Genomic DNA, 14876 nt, shown 5'->3' with positions numbered 1-14876 from the left:
TACATTGATGTATACAACTCAAATTCTACACTGTTTTCATGGTTGAATAGCAATGGGTGGTATCTGTAATTTGGATATGGAGCCAAGGTGGTAAATCAGATGTTGGCAAATTCTCTGCTGTTTGAGAATCCGCCAAAAGCAGACGTATCACCTGCATCATGTATCACCGGTTAACAATCCCCTCTAAATCAGCCTAGGTTTGAGGACAGCTTGTATTTGTGTCCGCCATTTTCATATCCTGCCCTGGTATGATAATTACTTACTGATTTGCTCTCTTCTGTTTAGGGTGAAAAGGGCGGTCCCGGTTTATTAGGGTTGGCAGGATACCCAGGCTCGATTGGAGAGAAAGGATTGCCAGGCATGCGAGGAAGCCCGGGGGCACCAGGAACAAAGGTATCTCAAAGATTGGTGGCATTGACTTGTAAAATATAACCAGTTCATACTAATTAAACTCCCATGCTGGGATCATTGTGCCATTAAAGTAATTATTGTATCTATTGACTAGAACTGTCTCCTATGGCTTATATTATACAGTTTAGTCTATACACATGCAATTGTCATTTCATGTCTGTTCATGTATATTTCTTCAGTTAGATTGGAAAATGTACAAAGTGTAGAAAATTGGTAGAGCCGGGAGCCAATATCAAAATGTTCTAAGCTGTGCAACAAGCTGAGGAATATATGACTGGGCCTAATGTGCCTTCATATGACTTTTGAACTTCTGACATTGCTCTTCCATGCCTTGTCCCCTCACCTCATGGTTATTGTGATGTATAGAACTCCTACAGTATGCAAGCACATTCATTGGATATTTGTTATACCTTTAGTAAAAAAAGAAAATGCGATGTAAATTTGAAAATAAACTTTTTTCGTATTTATAACTTAATAAATGAAAATGAAATTAACCTTTTGTTTAAAAAGCTAAATGTACTTTCTTAAACAGCATATATTGAGCGTCACAGAAAAGTTGCCTGGAGTGGATAAAGTCTTAACAACCTGAATGGATTTAAATTGAAATAAAAGTATAGAATTTATGGAAGAATTGTTTTTTCCAGAAACGAATAAACTAAATGTGCAAGATCCAGTTACAGATTCAGACAATGTATATATTTTTCTAATTATAAGTCCAAACGAGCTAACATCCTTATATAAAAGTTGAGTAGTTTTCGTTTCGGTCCACTTTGATATCCTAAAGGTTTGGTTGAATGCTAACACAAGGAGTTCATATAATGACTAACTTTCATTTAGAAAGTACTTAAACTGATTGAAATTCATTTCTGAAAAATTATTTTGTTTATACTTTCGTATTGTTGGCAAAGACCCGCACTTTACCTAAGTTGATTTGTGTATTGTTTTTTTCCATATATTGTTAACCAGGAAAGCTGACTCTTCACACATATTCTGGTCCTGAGCTGAATATATATATCAGTGTTCAGTGTTTATACCTGCTTCACCCACCCCAAAAAGTTTGCCCTTATGCTTCAAAACACAACTTCCTCTTCCATAGTCCAGCTATGTCCATCATCAAGTCTTTTAATATCTCTTACATAATATATCATACCCAATAGCCCACTCTCTTACATCACATCATAACCTCCCTATCATGTGGGTCACTCCCCACCTTCTTCTTCCAAGTTTTTATCTAAGAGGTGATCACCACAGCCCACACAGTTTTCTCCAGACCACATTGTAGTTTTCTTGCAGGTCACACCAGGAAATGGCATTCTTTATTCTCCTCAATTTAGTCCACTCTCAAGTCACTCACTGATCCTATAGTGGTTGCTCCCGCTCCGTGTCATTGCACCCAGTTTGCCACCTCCACATTATAAGTTATTCCTTCGCTCTAGCTCTTCCAGTGCACACCAGCCGTACATTCACTATCGCACTTTTAGAACCTGAACCACTACCTTCTTCTGCCGTCAATAAACGTTTTTTCTAGACCGTCCTACAAGGTTCATCCATCCTGTACAGTAGCCCCTGGCTGGCGAGAGAACCTCAGTGTGCTATAACTCTGTGAGTGTCCGCTGTGCACCTTTGTCATTTTGGACATATAGTGACTGTTCTGTACTCCTTGTTGAGGCCAGGAAATAACTCTGAGCCTCTTTCTCCCACTTTGTTGAATCTTCTGTTACCATTCCTCCTCCAATGTTTGATCTGCAGAGGAATCCTTGCCTTCATCCAACATCTAGAACCTTTCTTCCTACTCCATTATACCTCTCTTATTAACTTCTATATCTTTCGTGAGAGCAGCATATGCCTGTTCTCCTTTCTTTGCACTTGTCTGCCAAATACTGACTGCTTCTGCTTCTTCACAGTAGTGGAGTTCTTTGCTTGGTCGGTGTGAGAACTCTTTTTTCCTCAGGGTCTCTTCTTCATCTGTATTTGCTCTCTCAGATCACAAAAAATGTAAGATGAATATTTAAATAAGAAATTTTGTTGATAGAAGCCAAAACTCGTGTATCATAAAATGCTTCTGGAAAAATATTGTAGACCATCATTATGAGTGCCCCAATAAATTCTGTTATATATGCGGCCACGCCAGTGACCGCGCATTTCGGAATTATGAGTTTTGATGGTTTTATCGCACTTGGTAGTTATCGAGTGATAAAATGCATTCCACAAATAAATTTCAGCACGTCAATTCTGACTATATTAATCGCAGAAAAAATGCCTGAAAAAGCATCAAAATTCACATTATGCCTCATTGTAAGGACACAACTCGTAATAGGTGATACTTATCACAAATGATAAAGTCGGAACACCTCGGTGTCGGATTTTATAATGTGTGATATTTATTGCACAGAAATCCTGGCCACTGGTAAGGCGACCATAGTAGTAACAAGAAATATATTCTTAACCAATTTCCCCTTAGAGCCCAAATGGCAAGGACCCTTGGCACATAGGCACCTTGTTACAATGTGCATTCTGAATGATTTCTCCAATTTATGATTAATTTCGAAAGTCCAGGTACCTACTGCAGAATCATTTGTAACACTTCCAAGTGAGACACATATAATACTGTATACCTCAAAACATCTCAAGCAGTAAATAAATTGTCTTAAAGTTCAGATGTTATGGAGAAAGTGTGGGAATACACAGGTTTACGTCTATATTTCCACTTGGTGGTGAGAAATGCTGATTTAAAACACCCAAAGTTTCACACTTCGCCCGCTGAGAAATCCACACAGATGGTTAGATTTTCTGTCATTTGTTTTAATGTTCCCTCCAGATCTTGTTAAATAGGTCCCCTTTGCTTGTACCCCAAGAGCTCTCCCACCAGCAATCTCCCCGAGGTAGATATTTTTCCCACATAAACCTGAAATAGGTCGAACACCTTCATTGAAACTGACACTATTACCCTAAGCCGTGTTTTAAATAAATAAATACATACCTATTCCATACAGTAAATGCAAAATTGATAAAGACCACTCGCCCCAGGAAATTACGTTTCTGTGTTTTGTACTTTTCTGGTTTATGTACTTCAAGCAACAAAATATGTCATTTTAATTGTTATGGAAATATTTACTGACTTTGGTTGAGTTCTAGGGTGGATAAAGTTTTCTTATTTAGTGTTTTTTGGAGCTTGCTTATGAAATCATGTCTTCGGCGTCTATTATTCTTAGTATTGATCATGATGGACGTATTTGTACCAACAGGGTGAACCTGGACTTCCTGGCCAACGAGGAAAGGCGGGCAAAAGAGGTCACCCAGGGTCACAGGGTGATCAGGGTAAACCTGGTGAGCCTGGTGTGAAAGGTTTGTCTGTAAGTATATTTGAGGAATTTTCACAAGGCATCTGAGTTAATACCATCATTCTACAAGTGTGCTGTGAGTGATTGTCAAACCTGTTGCTGTTGCAGGGAGAATCTGGAGATCAAGGTTTGATGGGGTTTCAAGGATTTCCAGGCCCAAAGGTATGTACTTGTCATACAAGTAGGTTACAAATATGACACGTTTTTTATTTCCATTTATTGAACATGTGAAATGTTTCCCTTATATAGTTTGCAGAGTGTAAATCGTCCTTCTGTGTGGCATTTGAGTAAACAGTGAAATGCGAGGCCTATTTCCAAAGGACCTAACAATATACTGTCATGTAACAGAGATACAGGTTGTATCTCTGTTTTTAATGTTTTTATCTGTATTCACACTTTTTAACTTGATTGTATGGCACTCTTGTGCATAATGTTGTAATGTATCGAATAAACTGTGCATTTTTTCTTAAGAACAATTTTTTTTTTAATTTATATTTGTTTCTGAATATGTCAACGTGGTACCAGCTGGTTCTTGAGTAAATCGTGGAAGTATAATACTGTCTTTTCCTTCATGGAAGTATAGGGACTAGCTCTGTTGTCCATATCCTTCTCTTGGTCCCTGATTGGAATACTAAGGAGACCGCCCTTTTCTTTTTACACTTTCCACAATTCAGCCTCCACTTCTTCTTTCTTGTTTCTGCCTTTGCTTCTCTTAGCCTTTTTATCACTGTACACAAACATTTCTGACAATGAATTTACTTAGATAACTTATGATACCTGCCTTTTAATTCCCATCACCCTTATTTAGCTGTGCTCCTGTACTTCACCTTACCATACCTACAATCCTTCATTGTTGCCCTGTTTTTCCTTTATTAACACCTTGACTGCTAGTGGTTTTCCCGCTGTGTGCTGGGATTTCGAAAATCCCGAGTAGCATGACTAGCTGAGCTCGTCATCAGCATCGAAGGGGTTAAATATTTATTTTATTAGTTGTAGATCACGTGCCACCCTGAGTACTTTTCAGGTCGCGCATGCGCTGCATAGGAAAAATACCTTTCGGAATCGATTCAGTTTTTGCCCTACAAACGTGCACGCATTGCATTGCTTTCACGTTTGCACGTTTGCCGATTCCCTTGCTTTCACACCATATGTTTGTAATTAACTTGCAAACATAGGGTGCCCCCGCTCGTTCCCGCAAGGGTAACGCAAGGGAAACAGGAGCAGGCCCCCTCCTCTCCCCCCTCCCCCTGCTGCCTCTCCTTAAACTTTTTTTTTTTTACTTTGAGAGCGAGGGGCGCGTGCTTGTTCTATATTGCACTGGGTGAATCCAGACCAGAGCACAGGAGGGTATTCAGTGGGCTCTCTTTAAGAAGATCAGCGCCCCAGGGTATTCGCAAAGGCGCTACCATGGGATGAGAAAACTATATTTCTAGCGCCTTTTTCTTAGTAGCAGAGTACTTGAAATAACGACTAGTTACGGACACTGCAACTAGAAAGACTTTGTAGCTTGTGGCATGTACCCCCCTCCTACCCTCCAGTGCCCCCACCCTCGTGCCACTGTCCGCACACCCCTTTCTTTCACAGGATGATGTTGTGTTAGTCAAGCCGTGCGTAGGTTGCAGGGCAGCCAGATGGCCTGCACTGCACCGCTATCATACAGTGGAGCAATGCAGATAGCGAGAGGCTATATCTAGGCATCTCAAAGCTTTGTTCTGCGGAAAGACTGCACACACACACATTCCAGCAGCTCTTTGCTGAATGTTTTGGGGTGACAAATGTTGTCACGCTGCCTTTTCGAATGAACAAGTAGTGGGTCGGGGTGTTTGTGTTTGTGCTTAGGTGTGTGTGCTTTTATGTATTTATTTTTGTGTGGGCGCATATGTCTGTCACTGTGTGTGTGTCTTTACGTGTTTGATGCGTTTTTATGAATGTTTGTATGCGTGGTTGTACCTGTGCGTTTACATTTTACATTTACATTTACATTTACATTTAGTGCATCCGTGCCTGTCAGAGAGTTGGTTTCTGTGTTGGTGTTCTTACCTGTGTGTAAGGAGGCTGCTGTGGAACTCGGAGCCCTGGCATGTAACGAGGACAGATGCTGGAGTCTGTTGGGTTGGGGTCCGTCAGCCCGAGCTATCTTGGCTTTGTAAACCTTTCAGGTGTCCTTGCGCACCCATCACCTCCCAGGTCTACGGAGCTCTGACAGAACTCGGACTGTCCAATCCCTCAGCCCCTTACTTCCAGCTCGTCCCTCTGACTACCCTCTACGCCCCGCCTTCATCTCCCTGACCGCACACGTATGCCTCGCCGTCACCTGCCCCTCTCACTGTACACACATGTGCTCCGCTCCCTGACTGTACGCATCTATGCAACAAGTAAACAAGATAAGAGAGGTTGAAGTATCAAAAAAGCCACATAGATGGAGCAAAACAACTAGTGGAACTCACACCCTATTTGGGTGGAGAAGAAAGCCCTCACACACCGACCTAGTCAGTGTCATGCTTCATCATTGGGCCCCATCGAAGAGGCCGAGTGCCTCTTCGATGTGCTGCGACGGCAGAAGACTGCGGAGCTGGTTGTGTGAGATGGGCGTGTTGTGAGGTAAATTAAAGGTAAAAAGTGTCTAAAGGGTATCTACAAAAAAGTTTAATGGATGATCCCTAGGACACAGTTAAAAGGTTTATGTGTCTGAATTTAGTGCCACAGGTAATGGATGGTTAATTCAGAACTTAATCAGTCGTCAACATGTTTCAGCCTTAAGGGTGGTTTCAATTTACCTAGGCATTCGTCAGGACGGAAATAAACCCCGGCGGTATGGACTCTCTAATCGTCCACCCTGACCTGGGGACGTGAATGTGAAAAATTAATAAGAAAGTGATAAAGTGCATCAAAAAGGGTGGCAGAGCGGGATGCTCATTCCAAAAATACTCCTAGTTATGGAGTGTATCAGCACCTGTGGAGCGAAAAGACAAAGACAGACACAGAAGACATACAAACAATTAGTTGCAAATATGTGCCATTACGTTTTTGTCCATGGTGCTCCATAGTTGTGGCATCAAAGTGTTCCCAATTAGGCGCTAGAATTAACACCATCCACAAACCCTATAGGGATGATACCTCTAGCTCTGGGAAGTGAAGTGAAAAGGGTGTTTACATTAAAAAGCTTAAAGTAGCTATATAAGGAGTTAAAACACGATATATGTGCTCCAAGGGATCAATGGACCAAAGGTCTGTGACCCCACTGAAAAATTTCATGAATACAAAACATATCTCACTTTAAAATATGGCGCTAACTGCACCATGGGTTTCGGGAGGGGGGTTGGAGCGTCCCTGGCACATCCTAAAAATAGAAAGAAGATGCTAGAAATGCACAGAATCGGGTTTAACTTAGCTCGATAATGTAGTTCTTGGCCGATCGTCCTGGTGAAGTTACTCACGCCCTCAGCACTCGCAACCCGCTTATACACCTGGTATTTCCTCAAACCGGACCCCGACGATGGAGAGCGGGGCCGGTGAGTGAGTTTAAAAGCTTGTTTCTCAGCCTCGGCACTCTTCCGGATGGGCGTGGCCTCGCGGAAACGAGGCCAAAGAGCGCGCCGCCCTGGTTAGAGGGGCGCGGCGTGTCTCCACAGTGAGGCTTGGATTTGGTAACCAATAGGAGAGCGGACTTCCGAAACATAAACAAAAACAATGCAGCAAACAAAGCCTATTTTAAAACAATTATGGAGGCGACGTTATAACTACAAGTGTGTTTTAACTACACGCATCTATGCCCCGATCCCGGATCTACTTGAAGCCACACCTATGCCCCACCCCCAGATTCCCTTGACTGTTCCTACCTATGCCCTGCCCCACCCACAGCTCCCTTTCATTACACATCTATGCGCCGACCACACCTCCCTGTGGATGTGCAAACCTATGCTGCGCCCTTCATCTCCCTGACTCTTCACAATTATGCCGTCCTAAATCTCCTTGACTCTTCACACCTTTGCCCCGCCCTCTGATCTACAGGATTGTATACATGTATGCCCGCCATCTACAGGACTCTGTGATGTGCACACCTATGGCCCACCCCCAGATTCCCTTGACTGTTCCCACCTATGCCCTGCCTCACAGCTCCCTGTCATTACACATCTATGCACCACCCAGATCTCCCTGACACTACACACCAATATTACGCCCCCGATCTACCTGGCTGTTCCCACCTATGCGGTGCACCAGATCTTTCTGACTGTTGAACAGAGTTCACTCATATGCCCCACCCTCTCCAGAACTCGGTGGTAGTACATATCTGTTCACGTGCATGCCTTTCACTGTCTGGACCCCTCTACACCTATGTCCCTACCCCGGATCTCCCTTATGGTTCACGCGTATGTCCCCCCATTACCCTGATGGTTCACACTTATGCCCTGCCCCCTGGATCTCCCTGACGGTTCACACTTATGCTTTGCCCCAGATCTCGCTGGCAGTTCACACCTGTGTTTCGCACTCCCCAGGTCCATCTGACTGTACAAGTTCCACCTGAGTGTCCCCCTATGCCCGCCTCCTGATCCTTCTAGTTCTCCTCCACTATTCCCCCACCCCAGGTCTCAACCCATGTCTCTCTGACGACACTCCACTGTGCTCCGTCCCAGGTACCTCTGGCAGTACCCCTATGCCGCACCCCCCTGGTCCATCTGATCCTCACTCAAGGCCTGTATGACTGCCCCGACCCCCAATGTCCCTCTGACTGCACTCGCCCTTGCCCAGCCCTCTCTCCCTCTATGTGACCTACATACGTCTCACCTCTTCTTACCGTTGGCCTGGATATTCATTCACTGCATAGCTATTGCCTTAGTCTGGTTCAATTGTAGCGCAAAGGTAGGATTCAAAGGCAGCTCGCTGACCTCTGAACTCGAGCTCAAGGTCACGTGTATCCCCGAGGACCTTCTCCTGGCTGCATCAAGACTAATGCGCCCATGTCTGGTACATAAACCTTTGAAGAATAATAATTGGGCGACAGAATAGATAGTTTAGTCGAGTTCTGCAGAAGGACCCTGACTCAAGGTGCTCTTTAGCCTCTATGTTCTAGAAAGTTGTTCCTTCAATGGTCATAAATATCAATAAACAATATACATCAAATAATTAAGAAAGGTGACAGAATTATATAACAATGTTTACTTTATCATAGTTTTTATTTTCATTTAATGCAATTTTTCATTTCACTTTTTTATATAAAAAGACATGATTCATCATAAATACATTTTTCAGACTCATATTTTTTGTTTTTAAGAACACACATAATTATAACGCACCAGTGATAGAAAAATTTATACAAGATTATAATACACAATTAATTTTTAAGAAAGCCACCTGATATAGGATACTCAACTCAATTCACTAACATACACACATACATACCACAACCACACTACCAAAAGGGGAAAAAGGGAGAAACTAAGTATTGATTGGCAAGTTCACAAGTTGTCAAATCCTAGGGTCTCAGAAGAATTCGAGACCCCCGCACATGATCGGTCGACGCGCGTTTCGGTGGGTGAACCACCTTCCTCAGGACATTTTTTCTCTTGTGGATCAAAGATATCAGGGGACCTAAAAAGATTTATTTACAAAAGAGAAAAAGTATATCTGTCACCAACCCTTCTCATGGTAATTTATACACACAAATACCAACACATCAAAAAAGACATTGTTTAGATCTAGCATGGCTGCTCCTCACATGACCAATGGAAGTATGCACTGAAGCCAATTACTCTGATATAGATGGATCATAAATGGTTCATTTATTCTGATATAGATGGAAGGTAATTTAAATATTAGACTCTAGTTGCATGAGAATAAAGAACAATTACTACCCGTATTGTTTAACTGGGATCCCTTATATGCTAGTTTGAGGTACGAGAGGCATTGTTATGTAAACCAAGACATGGTTCTACTTACGGTAAAAGACAGGCAGATTTATGTTCCTTTGCTATTCAGTTGCTAGATTTTAGGACCGGATACTTGTTAAGAGGCACCTGCATGGAGGATACAACGACCCTTATTCTATCTACTACAGCTAAATGGGCCTAACATACAATACCTATCGGTGGTCAGTCTTACCAGTTTTCGTTGCGAGACAGGGTGCAATTACTCCAACCTGTTCAGAGATAGTTATCTGTTCTCCAGGGAGTCAAATAAAACTACAAAGTAAAAAGTACCCATATATAATGTTTAATTTCTTCTTTTGGTTTGCGAACACACTGTTTGAACAAGATATAAACTTCCTAAATGGTATGGTGCTTAACTATATACCTTTTAATGACTGTTGATGCCCTCAGCGGTGCAATACGGATCGATAAAAGGCGGTCTCAACAACTGCGGTCTACAAGAGTAAAAGAGGGAGACAACAAACCATATCGTCAGATATTTTACATTATGGTGCATCGGGTTCTTCAAATAAATACTAGTAAGATGATCTTACATCTTATTACTGGCACAGAAAAGGAAAGCATTCCTTTCTTTAGTCCGGGTTATAACGCCGTTCTTCGGACGGGAATTGTGGGTATTCCTATCTTTGTTCGAGTGAATGACCCCGTTCTTTGTTATGCATCCATCTAAAATATGAGGGAGTTTGAGATATTTGTACACCCGGAAACAGTATGGTAAATGTAAGATTCTATAACGTCTCTAGTCTCTCACGTCTATGGCAAGATGAAAACGGCAAGATTTAAACGCTAAAATAAAACGGTCAATGCAAGTTAACGTAGAGCCTCTAATCGCACGAGTGCCTAGAGATTTATAACGGGATAGTCGCGGCAGGAAATTAAGCCGATGTAATGGACAGGCAGCGTCTCAGATGGCTACGTACCCAAACGTATGAAGTCGCGGAGTCTGTTTTCATCTTCCTCGGCAATCGGCGATAAGCGGCATACTGTGTCCCAAGTCCGGTTTATAACGCCTCCCTTTGGGTGTGAGCTCGCAGATTTACTATATCGCGAGAAGGCGAATGTCAAATCACAATTGACATAGAGGATGGACTCTTGTTTTGAGGTAGAGAGAACATAAAAAGTGGACACTAATCTGTTACTCTTGTCAAGGTAGAGAAAACACAAAAAGTGGACACTGATTTGTTACTCTTATCGTAGTAGGGTAAACACAAAAGTTGGACATTAATTTATTAGTCCATTTCGCAATGTTTCACCGTCGCCTAGGTTCTAATAGGACGTATTGGACGTGCTAGTCAATGACTATAACACTAGTTGTAGTTGGGAAGCGAAACTGTAAATGACGAAGGAAAAATAAATAACGAGAAAATGAACTAAGAGAATGCAGAATTGACAGGATCCATTAATAGTCAGTGATAGGGGTCAAAGAGTTCAGTGGGTAAGTTCAGCCAAGTCCTTCAGGTAGGTAAAATAAATTAAGTATCATACGGGAAGAACCCTTTGTAAACATTCTGGCATGGTTCAGCAAGGTAGTTATGAGTACAGCGTAATACAGAGTAACACGATATAGAGAGAAAAAAGGAAGGACCAAAGTTGTAAGGTGTGATCATAAGATGGTCGCTCAGGACTAAGTACTAAGGCATAGATATTGATTGAAAATAAGGTATGCATATGTTTATCTTGTAACATACCAGGAAATTTCCTCGTTCAGTCCATGTTTCACACTATCAAGATGGTATATCCAAAAGGTTTCTCGTTTCTTGCGAGTAACTTCATTGGGTTGACCTATTTTAGAGATTACTTTCTCTAATATTGACCATTTAATGTCCTGCTCCGAATGGTTTTTATCCAAACAATGTTGGACTAAGGGTGCCAACAATTTTTTAGTCTTGATGGCAGACTTGTGTTTGCTGTAACGGACGCGGAATTCACGACCCGTTTCTCCCACATAGGCCAAGCCACAACTGCAGAAGAGAATATAGAAATGTTGCTACTGCGACAGTTGGTCAGATGTCGTAGTTTAATCTCTCTGTCGTTATATTTGATGGTCTCCGAAGTAATTGCTGAGTCACATGCGTGGCATAAGCCACATCTGTGGTTACCTAGGACAGCCGGTAAGCCAGTAATAGAACGTAGATTTTCTGAAGGGACGCTTTTGTTTTGTCTAGTATGTACTAACATTAGCCTCTAACCTATGCAGGGAGCATAGAAAACGAGTAACTGGTCACTTCCGAAGCGAAGCAAACTGCTTATAAATTGACATCTGATCTTTTCATCTTTTCATTATGAGAACATCAAACATGGCTTGGACCAATAACTTTGCTTGAGCGTATGCATTTGGAATGTTCTCACCAATCTCCAGGACACTTATAGTATGCAATTTATAATATAAATGTAAATGCTATTTTTTCTTTTTGATTTAAAAGTAGCTGAATTCAGCCCACTTTCCTGCCTTTCCAAACGAAGACCAAATAGGTTAATTGGCGAAGATCACACAATGACCCAGATTTTATAACACTGAAGCAGTGCTGAGCGGGCATAGTCTGCGCGTTGTGACCGGAATAATATCTGTGCAGCACCACATTTGTAATTAGTAGCACACCGATGATGTCGTTGGCTACACTCCTGCTAAAAATGCTGTCTTAGAACGATGTTAAGCATTGTGCTGTGGTGCAAGGTCGACCCGGCTCTGTCCTGTGAGAGATTTATACTAGTGGTTCGGCCTCCACAGCAAAAACTCATAAGAACAAGCAATGGCATAGCCAATAGTTCTCGCATTTGGGACCTTATAAGTATTTAGTTATGCAACACAATATCCTTGGTGCAACAACATCAAGTGTTGCATGGCTAAACACTTATAAGGTCCCAAAGGCGAGACCTATTGGCTATGCCAATGCTTGTTTGTTATTTCTACAGTGAATATTCCTTTTATAAATTTTTTGACCAGGTGCCACCTTAAGTACGTTTTGCCGTTCTCTTACTCTATCTCATAACGAATTTCATATCCGCACACTTCACTGTTCTTCATTGAGCATGTGTAGTTATCCCTCTTTATACTGCAATGTTAAGAATATGTCACTGCACTGTAATGGACATCACATGCCCCTGGGTTTATAGTGAAAATATTTAATCACACATCGTACTAAGATTTTGCAGTAGCGTGGGAGTGAAGTCCCTAGCATAACTGAGGAATACATGGGGCCACACACCTTCAGAATTGGTGTCTCCACTTACTGTAAAAGGAGCAAAGCAAAAGTTACCATATGACACACCCAGACCTGGAGCAACACCCACTTGCATACAAGAGTACCACTTCTCTACAGAAGCTCAGAATGGAAGTAAATATTTTGTTTTGAAAAGAGGACCTTTGCTGAATCTCTACTTACTGGCATAATCCTATCCTCGCACACGATCCAGTGTTTTTCCATACCACTCTTACACATACTGATCTGTTGCTCTCTATGAAGATTGGTACTGAAAGAATAATGGTGGGTCATTACACTGGCTGTAGTGCTTAATTTGTAAAATATTAAGTGCCAGGGCTCTGACCAGGAAGCCACTGCAGCTTGCAGCACTCATTGCCCTTGTCATCGCTGCCAAAACAACTACTAATCATCTCTCTTGCATGTAAATGCGTCAGTTCAGATTATTCCAGGGCCCCAAAGCTAAAGGAATGGCTGGGGAGGCAGGTATTAGCACTATTTTAATGTATATTGTATTCATAAACAACAGTTGTTCTGTTCATCTCTTAATTAGATGAGCAGGTCCACCATGTGGTAGACTGTTCTAAGTATGATGTGGACAATTAGGTGCCAGTGCCGAGCACCAGAAACCAATTAAGTGCCATGGCTGAGCACCAGAAACCACCGGCTCAAATTAAGCACTGACTGGTTCTAAAGTTAGAATGCATCATTGTGATAGTACTGCATAAAGCTATGTAGTTGACTAAGCATTTGCCACCTCAACTACACATCCATATGAATTATTATTCAGCCTTCGAACTACATCAAGAGTACACATTATGCACATTGATATACAGAACATGGCACCAGGCCATTTAGGTGGTAAAATATTTGCCACTCCAACAGCAAATTCATATCAAGTAATGCTTATACTTTGACTTATGTTGACAATGCACATTACAGACAACACTGTTCCAAGCCATACAGTTGTCTAAGCATTTACCTCCTCAATGGTACATTCATCTAAAGGTGCACCCATATTTTACACTCTACAAAAAGTACACAGAAGTCTTGGCACCTTTGTGCACACAATTTTGCTAAGCTTTTACCACCTCACCTCAACAATACTTGCATATCCTCTCAACATTCTACATATCAAATAAGCAGAAGCTATTCGCTTAACTTTACCGCATTCACATTATTCACATGAACAGAGCACTAACCACAGAAAAAGGACAAAGATGCTTTCAAGCATTAGACCCACCCAAAGAGGATCAGTACACTGCATCCGAATAAAATAAACTGCAATGTCGTCCAACACTCACCTCTATGTACATAATATTCGACATAGATCCATAACAGAATCTAGCCAACCACTATCCAATATATTCACTAAAGAATAAACTAGTCTTTTTTAACTTTACCGGTCACTATCCAGTATGACTCACCTCTAAACAGTACGACATCCCACCAAGTACAGTGTAAACATACCACTTTTATTGCAGTCAAAGTGTACCCCAGAATCAAAATGGCTCTCCAAATCTCATATTTAACATTTCCAGTAAAACATACAAATGCCAGTAAATCCTTGTACAGATACACATGACATAACATTAGAAGCCCAGAGCCATTAGAAGTGGGCTGGTGATGCCCCCCTGCCTATGCATCACAGCCTATGTGGTTGCATGTATAATGCTTAAAAGCACTCACAATCCTAAATATATGTATGCTACATTCTGCAAGAGACAATTGTCCCAATCTCCATATATTTCACGAATTTACTAGTAGAATTTGACTTAATATTAGGTACAAAATACCAATAAAGTGTCTTTATATTCCCAGGGTCCAAATGGAGACATCGGTGTTATTGGAATTCTAGGCCCTAAAGGTCCAGTTGGACAGATTGTAAGTACATTATATAATTTTTACAAATAAGCTACAAATATTTATGGTTAATTAGAACCATTACTTCATGAACAGTATCCCTTTTGAGTTTGTTCATTTTGTCTTTCTAACAA

The 14876-nt window shown here is 41.6% G+C and overlaps 1 protein-coding gene across 1 annotated transcript in view; it reads left to right on the top strand.

Moving 5' to 3' along the window:
- COL24A1 (collagen type XXIV alpha 1 chain) overlaps positions 1–14876 on the top strand; it is an 897023-nt gene that overhangs the window by 817680 nt on the left and 64467 nt on the right. Inside the window, exons 48-51 of the mRNA XM_086954096.1 lie at positions 286–393; positions 3657–3764; positions 3861–3914; positions 14701–14763. Coding sequence (XP_086810222.1) covers positions 286–393; positions 3657–3764; positions 3861–3914; positions 14701–14763 — 333 coding nt within the window. The remainder of the gene's footprint in view (positions 1–285; positions 394–3656; positions 3765–3860; positions 3915–14700; positions 14764–14876) is intronic.

Source organism: Lissotriton vulgaris, chromosome 1_1, assembly GCF_964263255.1.
Source record: "Lissotriton vulgaris chromosome 1_1, aLisVul1.2, whole genome shotgun sequence".
NCBI lineage: Eukaryota > Metazoa > Chordata > Amphibia > Caudata > Salamandridae > Lissotriton > Lissotriton vulgaris.
The sequence above is the reverse complement of the archived record's forward strand: the minus strand, read 5'-3'. Positions and strand labels throughout refer to the sequence as shown.